The sequence below is a fragment of the Glycine soja genome, chromosome 20 (genome assembly GCF_004193775.1).
Source record: "Glycine soja cultivar W05 chromosome 20, ASM419377v2, whole genome shotgun sequence".
In the NCBI taxonomy this organism is placed as follows: Eukaryota; Viridiplantae; Streptophyta; class Magnoliopsida; order Fabales; family Fabaceae; genus Glycine; species Glycine soja.
This window is the reverse complement of record NC_041021.1, coordinates 38,753,085-38,769,268: the sequence shown is the minus strand read 5'-3', so window position 1 is coordinate 38,769,268 and position 16,184 is coordinate 38,753,085. Positions and strand designations below refer to the sequence as shown.

The 16,184-nt window shown below is 30.1% G+C and overlaps 1 protein-coding gene across 1 annotated transcript; it reads left to right on the top strand.

The window, feature by feature from the left end:
• The first annotated feature begins 5,164 nt into the window (after positions 1-5,164).
• On the top strand, positions 5,165-6,003 carry LOC114402559. The gene has a single exon (XM_028365185.1). The coding sequence runs from the start codon at positions 5,330-5,332 to the stop codon at positions 5,786-5,788; it is 459 nt and encodes a 152-aa protein (XP_028220986.1). The 5' UTR covers positions 5,165-5,329; the 3' UTR covers positions 5,789-6,003.
• Positions 6,004-16,184: the final 10,181 nt, after the last annotated feature.

Genomic DNA, 16,184 nt, shown 5'->3' with positions numbered 1-16,184 from the left:
CCATAGGCATTTCCACTGGATTATGTAAGCTCGTTGAATTTCGGAAGTGCACGTGTCCGTGTCCAACTTCTATCCTCATTTGTGCTTATATAATTATTTATTTATGCTGTTTCATAATTAATATATATATATATATATATCATATTAGAGGAAAATAATTTATATAAGAATAAAATGATTAAATTTATATAATATAACTAAATATAAACAGTTAAGATTTAATTTTAAAAATCTTAATTTCCTTTATATGATTAAAATTTAATTTTTTATTATTATATGAGATATTTTTTCTTATAAAATATTTCATCACAGATATATATTCTTTTATAAAATATGTTATATATATATGAGTCGCGGTATGGTATTATGCTAATTGCTAGTGATAAAATAAAAATGCTACTATTTGCCAAATATCATCATTAGCGGTCGAGTCTGGTCCATTTAACTGTCATAATTTGCAGTCCGAAAAGGACAATCATAAAGAATGTTAGGTACTTATTAAAGAAAAAAAAAACTAATAAAATATAAAAATATCTACTTTGATAAAAAAAAAATTATAAGAAAAATGTTGCTAAGATATCTCTAAAAAATACCATTGTTAGTAATCTTTTTGTTGTTAAGTAAATTTTGTATGAGTTTTATAAATGAATAAGAAGCATATTCTTTTAAATAACATTTTCCTTTGTTGAAGAGAGTTTCGTTTTATTAAAAATATTATGCTTCTTCATTTGATAATAATAAAAATCTCAAATAATGTGTCTACTCTGGAGAATAAACAGCTCCTGAAACTGAAGTATATAAAATTATATGGTTGTAGAAACAAGTTGAATAGGTGAAAGTGACAAAGAAAAGATGTGGGTTGTTGTTGCATTAAGGACCAAAGAAGAAGAGAGTGAGAGAGCAGAGGAGCCACACAGCATGTGAACTTCTTTGCAATCAATCTGAAAGAAGAGCACATCCCGGCAAGAATCAAGACAAAGCATTGAGTGCAGCAAACAATCTCCACAATCCATGGACTACATAGAGCTACTTGCTTCAACCATCCAGCTGTATAATAATATTGTGAATGCGTGTCCCGCGCGATCCTCGTTCAATAATGTTTATAGTTTATACAAGGATATATCAAATGTGAGAAAAATATATTATATCAAAGTAACAAAATTAAATTTTGATAGTATAATTAATTATGAATAATTAAAATTTTATGTAATCCTTAAAAAGTCATATGATTTTTTTATATTAAATTTTAATTAAGCTTTTATATATGATTATATGTTTCAGATTTAATCATTTCATTTTTATATAATTTCTCCCGTAATATATATCATCATGTTTCATAAAATAAAAGAATCTCAAAAATAATAAGTTGAAACCTTAAAAATCAAAGTGAAGTTTGGGAGTGGTTGTGACCTGAGTTTTTCATTTTCAATTTTCAATTATAATTTTTAAAACAAAATATATGTTTATTACAATGAAGATGAAATTATTCTTAATTCAATTTTAAAACATTTTTACATTTATTTTTTAAAGCAAAATAAAAAAATAAGTATTTGGTTTAGTTTTTAAAAACACACATATTTTTAGTACGTTTAACAATGACTATCCTTGTTGTCATCACTATCACCCTTAGTAATTCTATTACCACTAATCCCACCATTGTTATAAGTATTATCATTTAACACCTCTACATCCATCCATTATTATTATTGTCATCATAACTATAATAATTGTCATCACTATTACCATTGTCACAATCATCATTATTATATAAACAAAACTAAAACTAATTTTAAAATTTAAAATCTAATTTTAGGTTTTAAAATTTTTAAAGCTTCCAATTAAAAACAATCCTAGGCTATTGATAGCTTAAAGTTATTAACTCAAACTTACTAAATTAATTTATTAAATTATAACTGTTTAATAAAATTATATGTTGAAATAGTTAATAAACTTAAATCGACATACATGTTTATATGATATATTTATATGAATTTTAACTTAATTTTATCAATGCAAATGTTTTTGAGTAATTATTTTTGTTTTTTAAAATTAATTTTGAACTCACATGAGTTAATTGTTCATAACATTTACTTTACCAACTTTAAATAATTGAGAAAATAACTAAAGTTGATAAAATATATTTTACGAAGAGTTAACTCATTCGATTCACAATATATATATATATTCGGAGAGAAGTTGGGTATTGTTCAGTTATAACTGCAGTATTTAATTGGAGCTCACTATTCTTCCGCTTAATTCCTATTAATAGAAATAAATATAATTGGATCCAATTTAATGATTATAAAAATTATTAACAATATAAGATTTTCCCCATAAAATAATTAGGTTAGAGTCTGCCTAATTACGTGTTAAAAGTTATGCAAAGGCAATTATAATATCTAATTGAAGTATTTTATATGTTGTCTTATAAAAAATATGACAATGTGAGGATGACAATAAATCGCTTGGGTGAATTAATTTATATAAGGTTTGAAGTCCGCTGAAGTAGGGCGATCTCCAATTGTGCATGGTTGAACTTGACCCACTAAGATGAGAACCTAAATATACTTAATGGAGTACTTTGGTAGCTATCGAAATGAAAATGAAGAGTTGTAGGATATTAACCATTAAAATAGGAGGGAGAGGGATTTGATGGCACCCAGTTTCCTTTGGAGTACATGACATAACATAGTTGTCAAAATTGTTTGGAAAGTGGCCCACAAAATAATTTGGCCTTTATGCCGACAGTTGAAGGCCTAGGAAGTAGGAAGGAGTAGGCATGCTGGCTAGTAGTACTTGTTCTAAGGCACACATTCATTTCTCTCTCAAATTCAATACATCCCCAACCTCAGTTAATTTGCTTTTGTTTGTCAAGACATTAATCACAGATATACAATACTGCTACCACCACAAGGCACTTTTAATAAAGGGTGGTGTAATTTTTTTTTTTCAATTTAAAATTGATTTTAAATTATTATAAAAAATAATATAAGTTACGAATTTTAAGTTAGAAGTCATCATATTTATTATGACTTTTTATTTTTTTTAACTAAAGTCCTAAAATTTTTAGGAGTTTATTTTTTTAATCTTATGATTTTAAAGTGGTAAGTTTCTTTTTTTTTCTTTTAAAGTTTTTCTTTTAGAATTTTTTTTTGTTTTGATTTTAATTCTTTTGAAAGTTGTTAATAATTTTATTTATTTAATTATTAAATAAATATAACATAGTTTTTATTATTAAATTATTATATGTTTTTAATAGTAAATTCTTTTATACAAAATAAATAATATTATTTCATAAAATATAAGATAATATTAGTAGCAAAATATTTTAATATTTATTTTAAAATTTTAGTTTTTTAAAATTTAGTATTTAAAATAAAAAAAATATTCAAAAAAATATATTAAATAATATTATGTTAGTTTTTTTATTTTATTTTAAAAAAATGAAATTCAATAACATTATTAAAAAATTATCTAAATTTTAAATATAAAAAATATATTAAATAAAATAATATTCAAATAATTAAATAAAAATATTTATAATTTTTTAAAAAAATTGAAAGCAAAACAAAAAGAAAATAAAATCTAAAAGAAAAAACTTTATAGGTAAAAAAAAAACTTATAACTTCAGAGTCGTAATATTAAAAAAATATAAAAAAAAATTAAACTAAAGTCGTAGAAAAATTAGATAAAGTTGTAAAAAAATTTATAACTTTAGTAAAAAATAATAAATTGTTATAAATATTACGATTTTTAACTCAAAAGATATAATACTTATTATAATTTATTTTATTTTCCAAATCCATTCCAAATAAAAAAAAAAATACTTTTGATAAAAGTCCCACCACCACCCCGTACAACTGCATACATCAGACAAAAAAAGTTCATCCACACTATGCAATATCCAACGGTTCTTTTACTTCATTGGCCTCCAGGAAAGTACCAATATAACAAGAAGCAAATTGTTTGCAGAAAGAGATTGACAAATGAAACAAATAAATAACGAAATAATAGGAGACTTATATTTTTATAATTTATTTTAATTTAATTTTTTATCTTAATTTTCCATCTGTCAAACGAACCCTAAATGTTAGGCAAAACTTACAGATTTTCTCTTTATTTTTAACATTTATAATACATTATGTCATTATAACATGATATAATAATGTTTATTTAAATAATTAAGATATCATGTAATGTATAAAAATGTTAAGACATGAAAGTGTATATTTTAGGACTTTAATTAGTAAAATCTTTTTATGTTATAGATGCAAATTAATTATAGAGAAACTAAATTCCGCTGGATAACATGACTAACCACTTGTAAAGATGTCTCCTTTTTATCATATTTTTATTTAATTTTTTTACTCACAATATCACTTAAAAAATTCAAATCCAATTATATTCGGTCCAGCATAAAAAAATAATGTTTGAATATTTTTAATATATTGATAAAGGAATTAAAAGGAAGTTTTTAATATTTTTCACATCGATCTTAAATATTGGTAAAGCTTCTAAATCGGTCCAAATAATTGTATAAATAATTTTGTTAACATTAATTTTAAATATTTCAATAAGAAATTTTGGTTAAAAAACATAAAAAAATATTGTGTAATTTTTAATATAGTAAATAATTAAAATAACAGTATAAAGTAAAAAATTTCTTAGTATTGTTTCTGGAAGCTTGAAACTCCCATCCTAACAAGATTTACCTTCCCGAGAAAAATAAAATTGACAGCACTCCTTTGATTTCTTGCAAGTTTTTACAAAGTATCTTTAGAAAAAGGAAAAGAGATCAAATTGATGAAAGAAAGAAGCAAGTTGCAACAACTTGCAACAGCGAACCGCAAGCTTTGAGGCAGCGTCATGTGGATGCATGATTCTAACACGATTCATTAGGCAAATAAGGTTCACTGTAAGAAGAAAAAAGTGGGAGAAGCTTTGGTTAATTAATTTAAAAGAAAAACTAATAGGCACCTCATTTTCACCGAAAAATTCATTGCACTAGGCCTACCTATGAAAATTATATGGGCCAGATGAAGAGTTTGACTTGGTTCTAACTCTATCTTACCGCAATTGGTACTTGACCCCTACGCTGTCTCAAAGGTGGGATTTTTTGTCGTTATGTTCCAAATTAGAGCAAAAGGGTGGTGCCGGTAAACCACATGAATATGCATATTATGACTCTCATAAGGACTGCTCACGTCACATCACCACAACACAACTTGATTCCAAAATTGTCCACACTCTACTCTAGATTTCCGTACCTTCTGGCACCTCTATAAACACCTTGAATTCCTTTTCACTTTTTCATTAACTTAAGTCCAAGATGAAGAGGCAGAGGGGTGTGAATGTGAATGCTGTTAGGCCCATCATGAATAATCCTCCCAGTGTTGAAGATGTGGCAGCAGCAGCAATGGGGAAGAAGAAAGTGAAGAAAGAGGGTGAGCAGAAGGTGGGGAAGCGTGTGGTGGAGGAAGAGGAGAGAAAGGAAAGTACTAGAGACATGGTGGGTGTGGGTGTGGGTGTGGGTGGGTATTTGCAGCAACAGCAACAAGGTGGTGGCATGATGGGTTGGAATTGGGAGGAGAATATGCCATTGGTGGGAGGTGTGGTGGATGAACAAATGTCATGGGGCTCCACTTGGTTCCCTGGTTGGGACATGGACTTGTTGGGGGGTGATGCTTTCACTGCCTTGTACAATGATGTTCTTTGGGATGATGATATCTGGAACCTCAACAACCAAATTCCAATTCCCTTAGATACTAAGAGGTTTCATTTCGGCTAGAGTAGAGGTTGTTCTCAAGCCTCCATTCATGTCTTTATGTTTCCTTTAGCTTAGGAATGGAATTCCAGTGTTTTCTCTTCAATTTATATAGTATGTTGAATTCACTATTTTTTTTTTTTAATGCTAATTTGGCTCGTCAAGATTCCGTACCATCTAATGTAAGCTTCTTTATTTGAGCTTGTATATATACGCCAAATCTTGTAACTTGGTAATAATTTCAAGAAAATCAGAAACATGTTGGCTAATGGGAAATGAAAACTTCTTCCCAAAATCAGGTGCGAATCGGCAAAATGTTACCTGAATATCTCTGTTACAATATTTCAGACGGATATTTGGTATTCCATTTGTTAAAATTGGCGAGTATGGGGATTAAAAATTGTTACGAAAGAGCATTATATTTTGGAAAATGGTTCATCTTCTTATTAGGAATGTGGATGTGGAAAACATTGCCATTTTTACTTGGGGAAACATAACTTGATTCATCCATGACCAACAAGTTACAAGACTAGTGTGCTATTGTTCTGCCTCTATGTTTACTATTGTCTGGTCAATATGGTAAAAGCAGCAACAAGGAGTGCATACGTCCAAATCCTACGTTGGCTCTTGAAAGAGCATAATACTTTAGCGAAGAATATCTAGCTCTAGCAGTAAACGAATCTATAGGCCTGTCAAATCCAGGAAGTGCTTCTGGAGTCAGACAACATGACCCTTGTTTTAAACGTGTAGGGGAGAAACTTAGCTTGGGGACATTATTCCTTATCTTGAAGAATCTTATCAACACACGATGTAATGATTTTATTACGCAAAACTAAAGTATAGTACAGGTTAAAGTATACTTCTGATTATTTTTTTTTTTTGATATTGTTGACGACTTGACGAAAGAATAGTCATGAAATTTGTTCTAAGTTGGAACAATCCAAATTAATGGCTTTATTTACTGAGTTTCAATAATTTTGTTGAATAAGTCAAATTATGTCATCTCATTTCTATACTCTATTTCACCGGAGGGAAAATGTCATTTCCTTTGCCCACTGCCCAAATCAATTAATTTTGACTCCCAAATTCGTCATTCATTGATCCATCAATAACATAATCAGCATGCCAGGATCATGAATCTCACTTTTAAGAAGTGAATTTTTGTATTGGTGGAATCCAACGAATGAAACAGACATTAAGAAGAGCTAAAGGAACACATAGCATGGTTGTACAACTTAAGAAACATTTGAAAACAATGACAGCGATACAAAGATTAAAAGGCCTAATAAGCTTTCCTGTTCAGAAACCAGTGCTTATACAGGCATTCAGGCAATGAAACTGATGCTCAGCACTTGGTGTCAGTTGTTGAATCCAGTGATCCGAATGAAACTAGCATTGGGGTATTCACTCTAATTTCCTGCGATTTCAAAACTAGTCACAACTAATATGTATCTCTAATTCACATTCTAAGCAAGCTACTCATTACTCAGTTTCATTGGCTGATGGATGGTACAGGGGAGGGGGGGACAGAGGTAGGAGGTAAGCAAAAGACTCAAAATTGTAGTTGCCAAGTGCAGGGCACACATGACAGAGGAGGCAAAAGAATCATGTTTCAGAAATTGAATGTTAAAATCTAGCATTCCAAATTCCTGGATATTTAGTTAATGGATTCAAGAATTCATTTGGGGTATACAAGATTTTTCAAGAATGTTTTAATGCACTTTCTTTGGCTAGTCTAGGAATGAATATCAAACATCCAACAATTGATTTCATATTCTAACGGACCGTAGTCATACATTATTTCCATGTAATTGACTTAATTATGCTTTGTCTTCAACAAAAGGTGCCAAATCAATTATTTAACAATTTTCTCAAATCCAACATCGTGCGTTCTCCTCTCAGTTCCAAAGCATCAAAATTCAAGGACATTTCTATAGTCATACCATTGTAAGCTGCTGCTCATCCGATACCTTTTTTTTTTTATCAAATGGTTTCTATTTTCACATACCAAAATTGAGGACATTTCAGGGTTGTATTGGTTGGAGTTGGAGGGTACTGAATGAAGGGGTTTGTAGCCTTATCATCAAGCACTACCCTAAGTACCATGAGGGAGGGGTCATTGTCTTATCTAATGTGTGGGATGGGAACATGAATGTGACTATAATTGTTGGTTTATTCTTGTGTACGTTCTCTCAACTTGACCCTTCACTCTCACAGGTGCGACCTATTGGTTGGAAGCCTCGTAGGGAGAGAAACTCAATTATGATGAGTGGTGACTCACGAGACAATGATTGGATCAACCACCCTTCGGTTGTAGCACGTCATGAGAAAATGATAGGAACAAGATATATATTTAATCACCCTACAATTTGTTTGCCTCGAAATCTTTATATCATATCTGGCAAAAGCCAAGTGAATACTTACCACTCAAGCTAAACTCAAGGCCACAATTATTTGTCGGCAGAGATAGCCATGCAAATTGAGCTATTTCTTTAGGCACAATTGACTCACGCCGTTTTAATAACTAACGCAAGTAGTTGGGTGCGTAAGGTGGACGAAACTTAAATAATATATGGACTTCGTTAACACACGTTCCAAAAGGTGCGCATTTTGTAGGTGTAAAATTGAAAATAGCATAACTTCATCGATAATCTAACATTATCATGAATCGTCCATCATGCTGTGATCACTAGTGGACTTAATCAACATATCATACTAGAATTTTAGCCAAGACACATTCCTTACTATTTCTTTCTTTCTTTTTTCTTTAATGAAAACGAGGTTGCTGTTATTAAAGAAAACCTGCTATATGATTATGTAACAAAATGAGGTCATTAATTACCAATCACTCCATACTCGTAGTCGATAACGACTCCCTAATTTATTGCTTATCTAATGCTAAAAACAGTACCAATTTAGCACCTAGTTCCTAAAATCATTACTGTAGATTCCAAGGCATAATTATAAGTTTTCATACTTCCCCTGAGATACAAGGTTGATAAAGATTTCAAGTATTTGTTCTTCAGTTCTACAATATTTAAGTTGAATTTCTCCTTCATTTTGGACTTTCCAGGAATTACACTATAACTTCATATGAAAATGCTTTTGTCTACCTTAGAAAACTAGATTTTCGAAATTGTAATGGTAGCTTGATTGTCCATGGAGGTCTTTGTCTTACTCCCTCTTTTGCTGCTTGTGCAACTCAACCAATAATTTTCGAATCCATATTGCTTGGTTGATAGCCCTGCAATAGCAATAAATTTTACTTCTGTTGTTTATTATGCTACAACTTCTTGCTTCTTTGAAGTCTAAGAAAATTTCAGATCCTAGTGAGAAATAGTGTCTATATGTACTTTTCATATCTTCAATTGGACCTGGACAACCACTATCAGAAAACCCATGAAAGTTAATTTCTTTCATACTTGACTCCATAATTGACAATCTCTTTGATGTAATCTGAAACATTCTTTTGGTAGCTTTAAAATGCTCATCATTAGCACAATGTAGATATTTGGTAAGCACAGAAGCACCATGAAGAATGTCTAGTCTGGTTGTAATAAGGTACATGAGGCATTCATTCAAACTTCTAGAGTGACACAACCTTCTTTGAATCACCATCCTTGATTTGTTATTCTTTTCCATTCATGGGAGTGGATATTGGCCTGTAACCTGAAACCTTTTAAGAATTACTTGAGCATATTTGCTTAATTCCATCTCCCAAGATCAATCATTTCAAAACATTTCATCATCTACTTCATTTTGAACTGAATAGTAAGTTCATGGATGCTACCTGTTTTTGAAAAGATCATCCATGTATAGTGACACAACAAGAAGATCAGTTTTTAATTTCTACACATACAAAGTAGATTCACTAAGAACAAGTTTTTTTTTTAATTCTTAAAAACTGTTTTTGAAAGTAAAAGAAAAAAGATTTAAAATATTAATTGCTTAACAAGAGATATAAGGAGAAGCTTCCCAATTACAATGTGGCATTGCTACTATGGGTGTTTTTTTCTGCACTTCCGGAAGTGCAGGAAGCAACTAGGGGAGTGCAGGAAGCAATTGCCTGTTGCTATTGAGAGAAATTCTCCAAATTTCGGAGTCCAGCTACATGCCCCGGCCCGCTAGAAAGTCTTTAACAGCTCAACCACTTTAAAATAAAGTACAAGCTCTAAACATCCATAGGTAAGGCCCACAGATTGAAATTCCAAGTACTCGGTTTTTACACTCTTTTATTTAGAAAGAAAAAAGATTGACACTTTCTGTACACTTGGGTGTGTTTGGAACAATTGCAAAAATCTATTATTATATGTATAATCAAATCATTTATAATTAAAAACAGTTTTTTTTTGGATAAAATTACTGAAAAACGATTTTAAGAGATATCATAACCCTAAAATTGTTATACGCAAACAGAGGTGCATACTCTTGCGCTCCCTTCTGAAACACTTGCAAATAAGATAGATGGGTGCAACTTTCTGAAAGTCACACATTCTTTGTCATCTCTTTTAGTTGAAACTTGAAAATACTTGTAAAATTGGATTCGAAATCAAATGGGGAAGGAAGAAATGAAAGAGGAGACACAAATAAAGAGAAATAAGATAAAAATGTGTATTTTTTGAATGGATGGAAATAAAGTTTGAAATTCGTGTCTAAATTGCACTTTTATATTGTTCTACCACTGTGCAAAAATGTGACAGAGGCCACATCATCCTGGAATTTGGCAAAGGAGAAATCTGGTTCGGTGAGGGCAAGCTGCATGAACAAGTTTCAATGACAAGATTTTTGCTTGACAATATCATAGAGAGTACTAACATGGGATTTTAAAATTTATCCTAACATATTGTATTTTTATACTCATTTGCATAAATATTCCTCAATTTAGCCCAATAAATTTACACACACACACTCACCATCCGTTACCTCCCCCCTCCCCCCCCCCCCCATCTCTCTTTCCAGCTTTTGGCTGCATATATTTGTAGCCATGCGGCCAACAATAATTGTGATCTTCGGAAAAGTTCCTTACAATCTTGTCAACATTCAAAGTAAATTTGGCCCGTTCTACCAGTAAATATAACTATAGTATATATTATTAATAATTAACAACATTAGGTAAAGTTTCGAATCAAATCTAGTCTTATCAGAGTTCAAAGATATCCCTTTTCAAGACCAACCGCCAGCAGCAGATGTTTTATCCAGTTCATAATTTCCACAAAATGGTGGGCAATAGAAAGTGGCAAATTAAGGATATGTCCAAGGAGAAAAGGCAGACGTAGTAGAAGCTAAAAAACCATCAGCTTTATATTATTACCGTTCAGATTTCATATATATATCCCTTTTTCTCATCTTTATTTGATCTTTCCATGGTTATTTTGAAGATCAAGTATATTCAATTTTTAATCATGTGGAAATATACTCTAAGATTATAATCTTTTTTAAGTAGAATAATATACCCCACACAAGTCTTCATCGTGAATTTTTCTTAATTAACCATAATTAGAAACTAATCTGTGTAAAAGAAATTGACGGGGACAAGGGATCTAGGGTTGGTTAGGGTTTGTACAGATGTGTCAGTTAAATAGTGTGGTTGCTGTGCAGACTGCAGACACTGAAAGTCAAGACATTGTGCTTTGTCTAATCACATTCTCAATCAGAAGTGACACATCCTATTTCGTCTGCACCTTGCGCTTCTCTATCACTTCAATCTAGTGACAAAATTTGGCTACACGTAACCTATAACTGTAGTTTAACTTTCCATGTTTCTTCATAATATTTTATTTTTAAATAATTAGAATCCTTTAAGTCTTCATTGAGCTTGTTTTGAATTAGAACAAGCAATGTAGAAGGGTAATACTACCAATGTAGTAAATCGACTATTGGTAAAAAAACGGATTTTATTACTGATGCCTAAGGACGCTGTTGCGGTAATAACTTGTGGGTCTCTTGGCAGTGTAATATTGGCGCTGAATATTTGCTTATCAAATGTCTTTTTTATATAAAAAATAAATAGTATAAATAGCGGTGATCTTATGTTTGTGTGGTGCACCACTATCGTCGTCTGCCAAATCTTAATACAGAAATCGATCCTTTTCCAGAATCTAGGTTTAAACAACGACATATAAGAAATCAACTAATCAAGTAATCGTTTATTTGAATTCATATAATCTTTTAAATGTTTTATGATAAATATTTATAATTTGTAGAAGTTAAATAAACTATGGTAAAAAAATTTGCTAATGAGTAATCAAAATTTAATTTTTAAAATAAATATTACCCCGATGAACGGACTCGATTCACCTGGTGATGAATTCATCTTTTGACAAACCAAGATGAGCTAGTGGGTTGACATGCCTAAAAACATTACTACAAAATATAGATTTAACATCGTTACCTTAACATCGGTTTTCGATAAAATCGATATTAACAAAAACGCGGTGATACAATTGTAAATAACATGACTTTGTTAAAATCGGTTTTTACTAAAAATCGATGTTAACTATGTGATGTTAACATTATCATAAGTTTTTTTTATACTAAAAACCGATGTTAATAAATGATACATTAACATCGATTTTAGTAAAAATCGATGTTAAAACCTATATTTAAAAATATATGAATTGCTTCTACAAGCCATATTTTCTCTCACGCGCACTCTTCTTCCTCACATTCTTGTCTCTTTGCCTCCTCTTGCCTGTTCACCTCATCGCACCTCTTCGCCTCTTTGTCGTGTTTGCTCCCTTAGCAGGTAACTCCTTGCACCTCCTCTTCCTCGCATTCGAACGTTCTGCCGTCACCACCTTAGCCGCGTTTTGTCTTCTCCATACCTCGTGACAAATAAGCCTTATTTGGTTTCAAGAAGACGAAACACGGGTGAGGTGGTGACGGCATCGCAACGCGTTTGCTTTATGTATGAAAATGTGCTCTTTGGAATTAATAATGGTGTAATGTTAGTGTTGTTGTTATTGTGATTCTCTAATGAAGCTTGTGTTTGCAAGCTATGGTAATGTTGTTGTTTGTTTGTTTTTTTATTTTTTCTTGGTTTGTGGTTATTACCATGGAAGTTAAATTATACATGTATTTTTAAGCTATGGTAGTGCATCTTGTTGTATATAGTTGTGACCTTCTGGGTCATGTATATGGTAGTAGCTTCATGTACACACTGCTAAAAAATAGGATTTGGTTGCACAGTTTTGTTTCTGATTTGCATGGTTCTATGTGTATGTGCTTGTTAATGGAACTTTGTGTTGGTGTGAGAATTTTGTCATAGCCTTAGGCCCCCAAAATAGGAATATCATACTGGTATCATATTGATATGTCAAATTAATGTATCATGCATATTAAAGTCATGTTTATATTGTAAATACAGTTTATAAACCATGGATGAACATCAACAAAACTGGAAGGAAATGGCTAAAATAATGATGAAGATTAACAAAGAATCAAATGAAATGTTCAACATTGTTCATGTTATTGATCATGTTAGAAATTATTTCAAGACTATTCTAAAATAAACATGACCTGATATATAATAGTACTTTTGCTTATATTAATTTATTTGTTAAATGTAGCCTTACGGTGGAGTGAGTAGGTCATTTGTTATAAGATGGAAGGATGAACTAGAGTCTACGTGGCTTTTGTTATACTCTAGTGGCAACATGCACTTTGTCACATATAACCAAAATTTGGTGAACCTAGCTATACTTACTAGATGGACATAACTTAGAGAGTTCGATGGGTTTACTGAAAATCATCAGGTCACCTTGACCCACTATGGACATAGTGTTTTCCTCCTCATCATCTTCAAAAGCAGAATCAAAGGTTTTCCCTAAATGACACTCCTTGTACCAACAAGTTTCTAACTCAACCACTTTTAAAATCCTACTCACTGAGTACAAAGTAACTTGTAGTTGTTTGGTGAGTAATTAAGCACTCCTCTCTGTATGTCAAATTTTGATATCATATAGTTATCTAATATGAATTTTTTTTGCATTTCAGGATGTGCCGAGTACCATGTACTCATTTATGAAAGGTTCAAGATTCACTCGTCTGAACTTGAAAGGGACAAAGTGTAGAATAGTTTATAATCATCATAGGAAGACTGCAAAAATTGGAAATAGATGGAGGACTTTTGTACAAATACAAAACTTGCTTCTTGGAACTCAAATTATCCAGATGCAACCTCTAACTTTGTTTTATTCTGGCTTTGTTTGTAATTAAAGTATATTACTAGTCTAATATATTATCAATTTGTAAATTTTTGTTTAGAAATGTTTATAATTACCCTTGGTGCATGATATATTGATATACTTAATTTGTTTATAATTTTTGGTGCATGACTGATTTTATGCATTTTTATACAACTTTAAATGATAAGTTGTGATCTAAATTAATTAATTACTAAGTGTTGCTAATTAAAAAAATAAATACGATATTTAAAAATAAATCATAAAACAAAATCAATTTTTAGGAAAACGATATTGTTGTTTACTAATAACAGGTTTTTTTTTTTAAAACGATGTTGGTAAGAATACAACAACATCAGTTATTCAAAAAACAAATGTTGTTTTTTGCTAAAATAATATCGGTATTTAAACAACCGATGTTAATGTTGATAAATTAACGTTGATTAATAACCGATATTAAAAGTCCTTAATTACCGATGTTAAAAGTTTATTTTCTAGTAGTAAAAATTATGTTAAATACGTCAGTCCAATGCATCATTCCTATTTTACCATTCCTACTTAAGTATTTTATTTTTTCTATTAGTAAGAAATTAAATATAATATTAAAAAATTTATAATTAAGACCCAATATTACTTATTAGATTAAAATAATTTCACATCAATCATACATTCAGTGGTCTATATACTAAGATACATTGATCATATTAGTAAATAATTCTTTCGGTATAAAAAATGAATATATGCTACTAATACATAATAATATTTGTACAACATTTTATTGATATAGATACATAATTATGATGTTAACAGTTTAGTAATTCTATCATACAATTGCAATGGCTAACATTCTTTTATCTTTCAGTAAATAACTTGTTTTAAATGTATATATTTTAAAGGGATAGCTCATGATTCTCTTGACACTACTAACTACTAAGTGAAATTTTTGGTTGCTTATTTAAAAAATGATATTAGTGTTATATATATATGTATATATATATATATATATATATATAATATTTTATATAATATAAACATTCATAAAATATATAATATAATAATAGATAACTACATATATTTTAAATAATATATCGTATATTAAAATAGAATTATACAATGAAATATTCATTATTTCAAAATTGTATAAAGTTTGGTAAATTTAATTTACTTTATAAAAATTATAAATTTAATGATTCGACAAATAAAACTTATTTATTTTTGTAGACGTTAATTTCCATACCGACAGTAATATAAATGATTTTTACATTTTCAATCAATAAAAAACCATATTAAAAAGGACTTTAATATAATTAATATAGAATTCAATAGAATTATCACAGATGTTATTTTTTTATTAATTGGCAGTGTTACAATATGTTTGGTTTAATGTCTATAGTTAATGTGCATTACTTCAGAAAGGAATTCAAACACAGTATTTTCCCATTTTTAGAAGTCAAGTCATTAAACATATCATGATTTTATAATTTCAGATGATTTTAAATTGGTGGCAGAGAAGCAATTGGGAAGTTCGCATTACAGGGAATAGAATGGTGTTCCGTTCACAAGATTGCATCAAAATTGATACCTAAGATGGTACGGTCGGTAATGGAATAGCAACGGCAAAACGCGATAACTTGTTACGTACGTTAAAACTCGACACAAACAAAACACTCTGGCGCGATTCGCGGTCCAGCTTCCTCGCCTCTCTACCCCCGTTTTCCTTCTGCCCCTGTCTCCTTTGTGTTATGGGGTACCTTTTTTTTTGGTCTTATGCAAGTGCTCTCAATCTCAACTCCCAAGTCTCTTCCATATATCTATTTATTTCATATTCTACGACTATATCTTGATTTTTCTAATTTGCGAAACAATCTCATTTGAAAGGGACAGTCACATCTTACCAATTCCATTTTGATATATTAGATTGTAAAATAAGAAAATAGCAAATACTATTTGAACTAACAAATATATGTATGTTAATTATGCTATGTATGGTAGTCCTTAATTATAAAATATGTTTGATTAATTTATATTTGTTAAGAAGTTAGTTAGTTTAGTTATGAGCATTAAATATGTCTATAATTATAATATTTTTAAAATTTATTTTTAACTTTTTTAAAAATTTATCTATCTTCTCTAGTCTTCATAGGAGAGATAAATAGATAATTTAGATACTTAAGTTTTGTCACTTATAGGGTCTTATCCGACTAGCAGGACTATTTTTTATATTTAAACCAAATTTA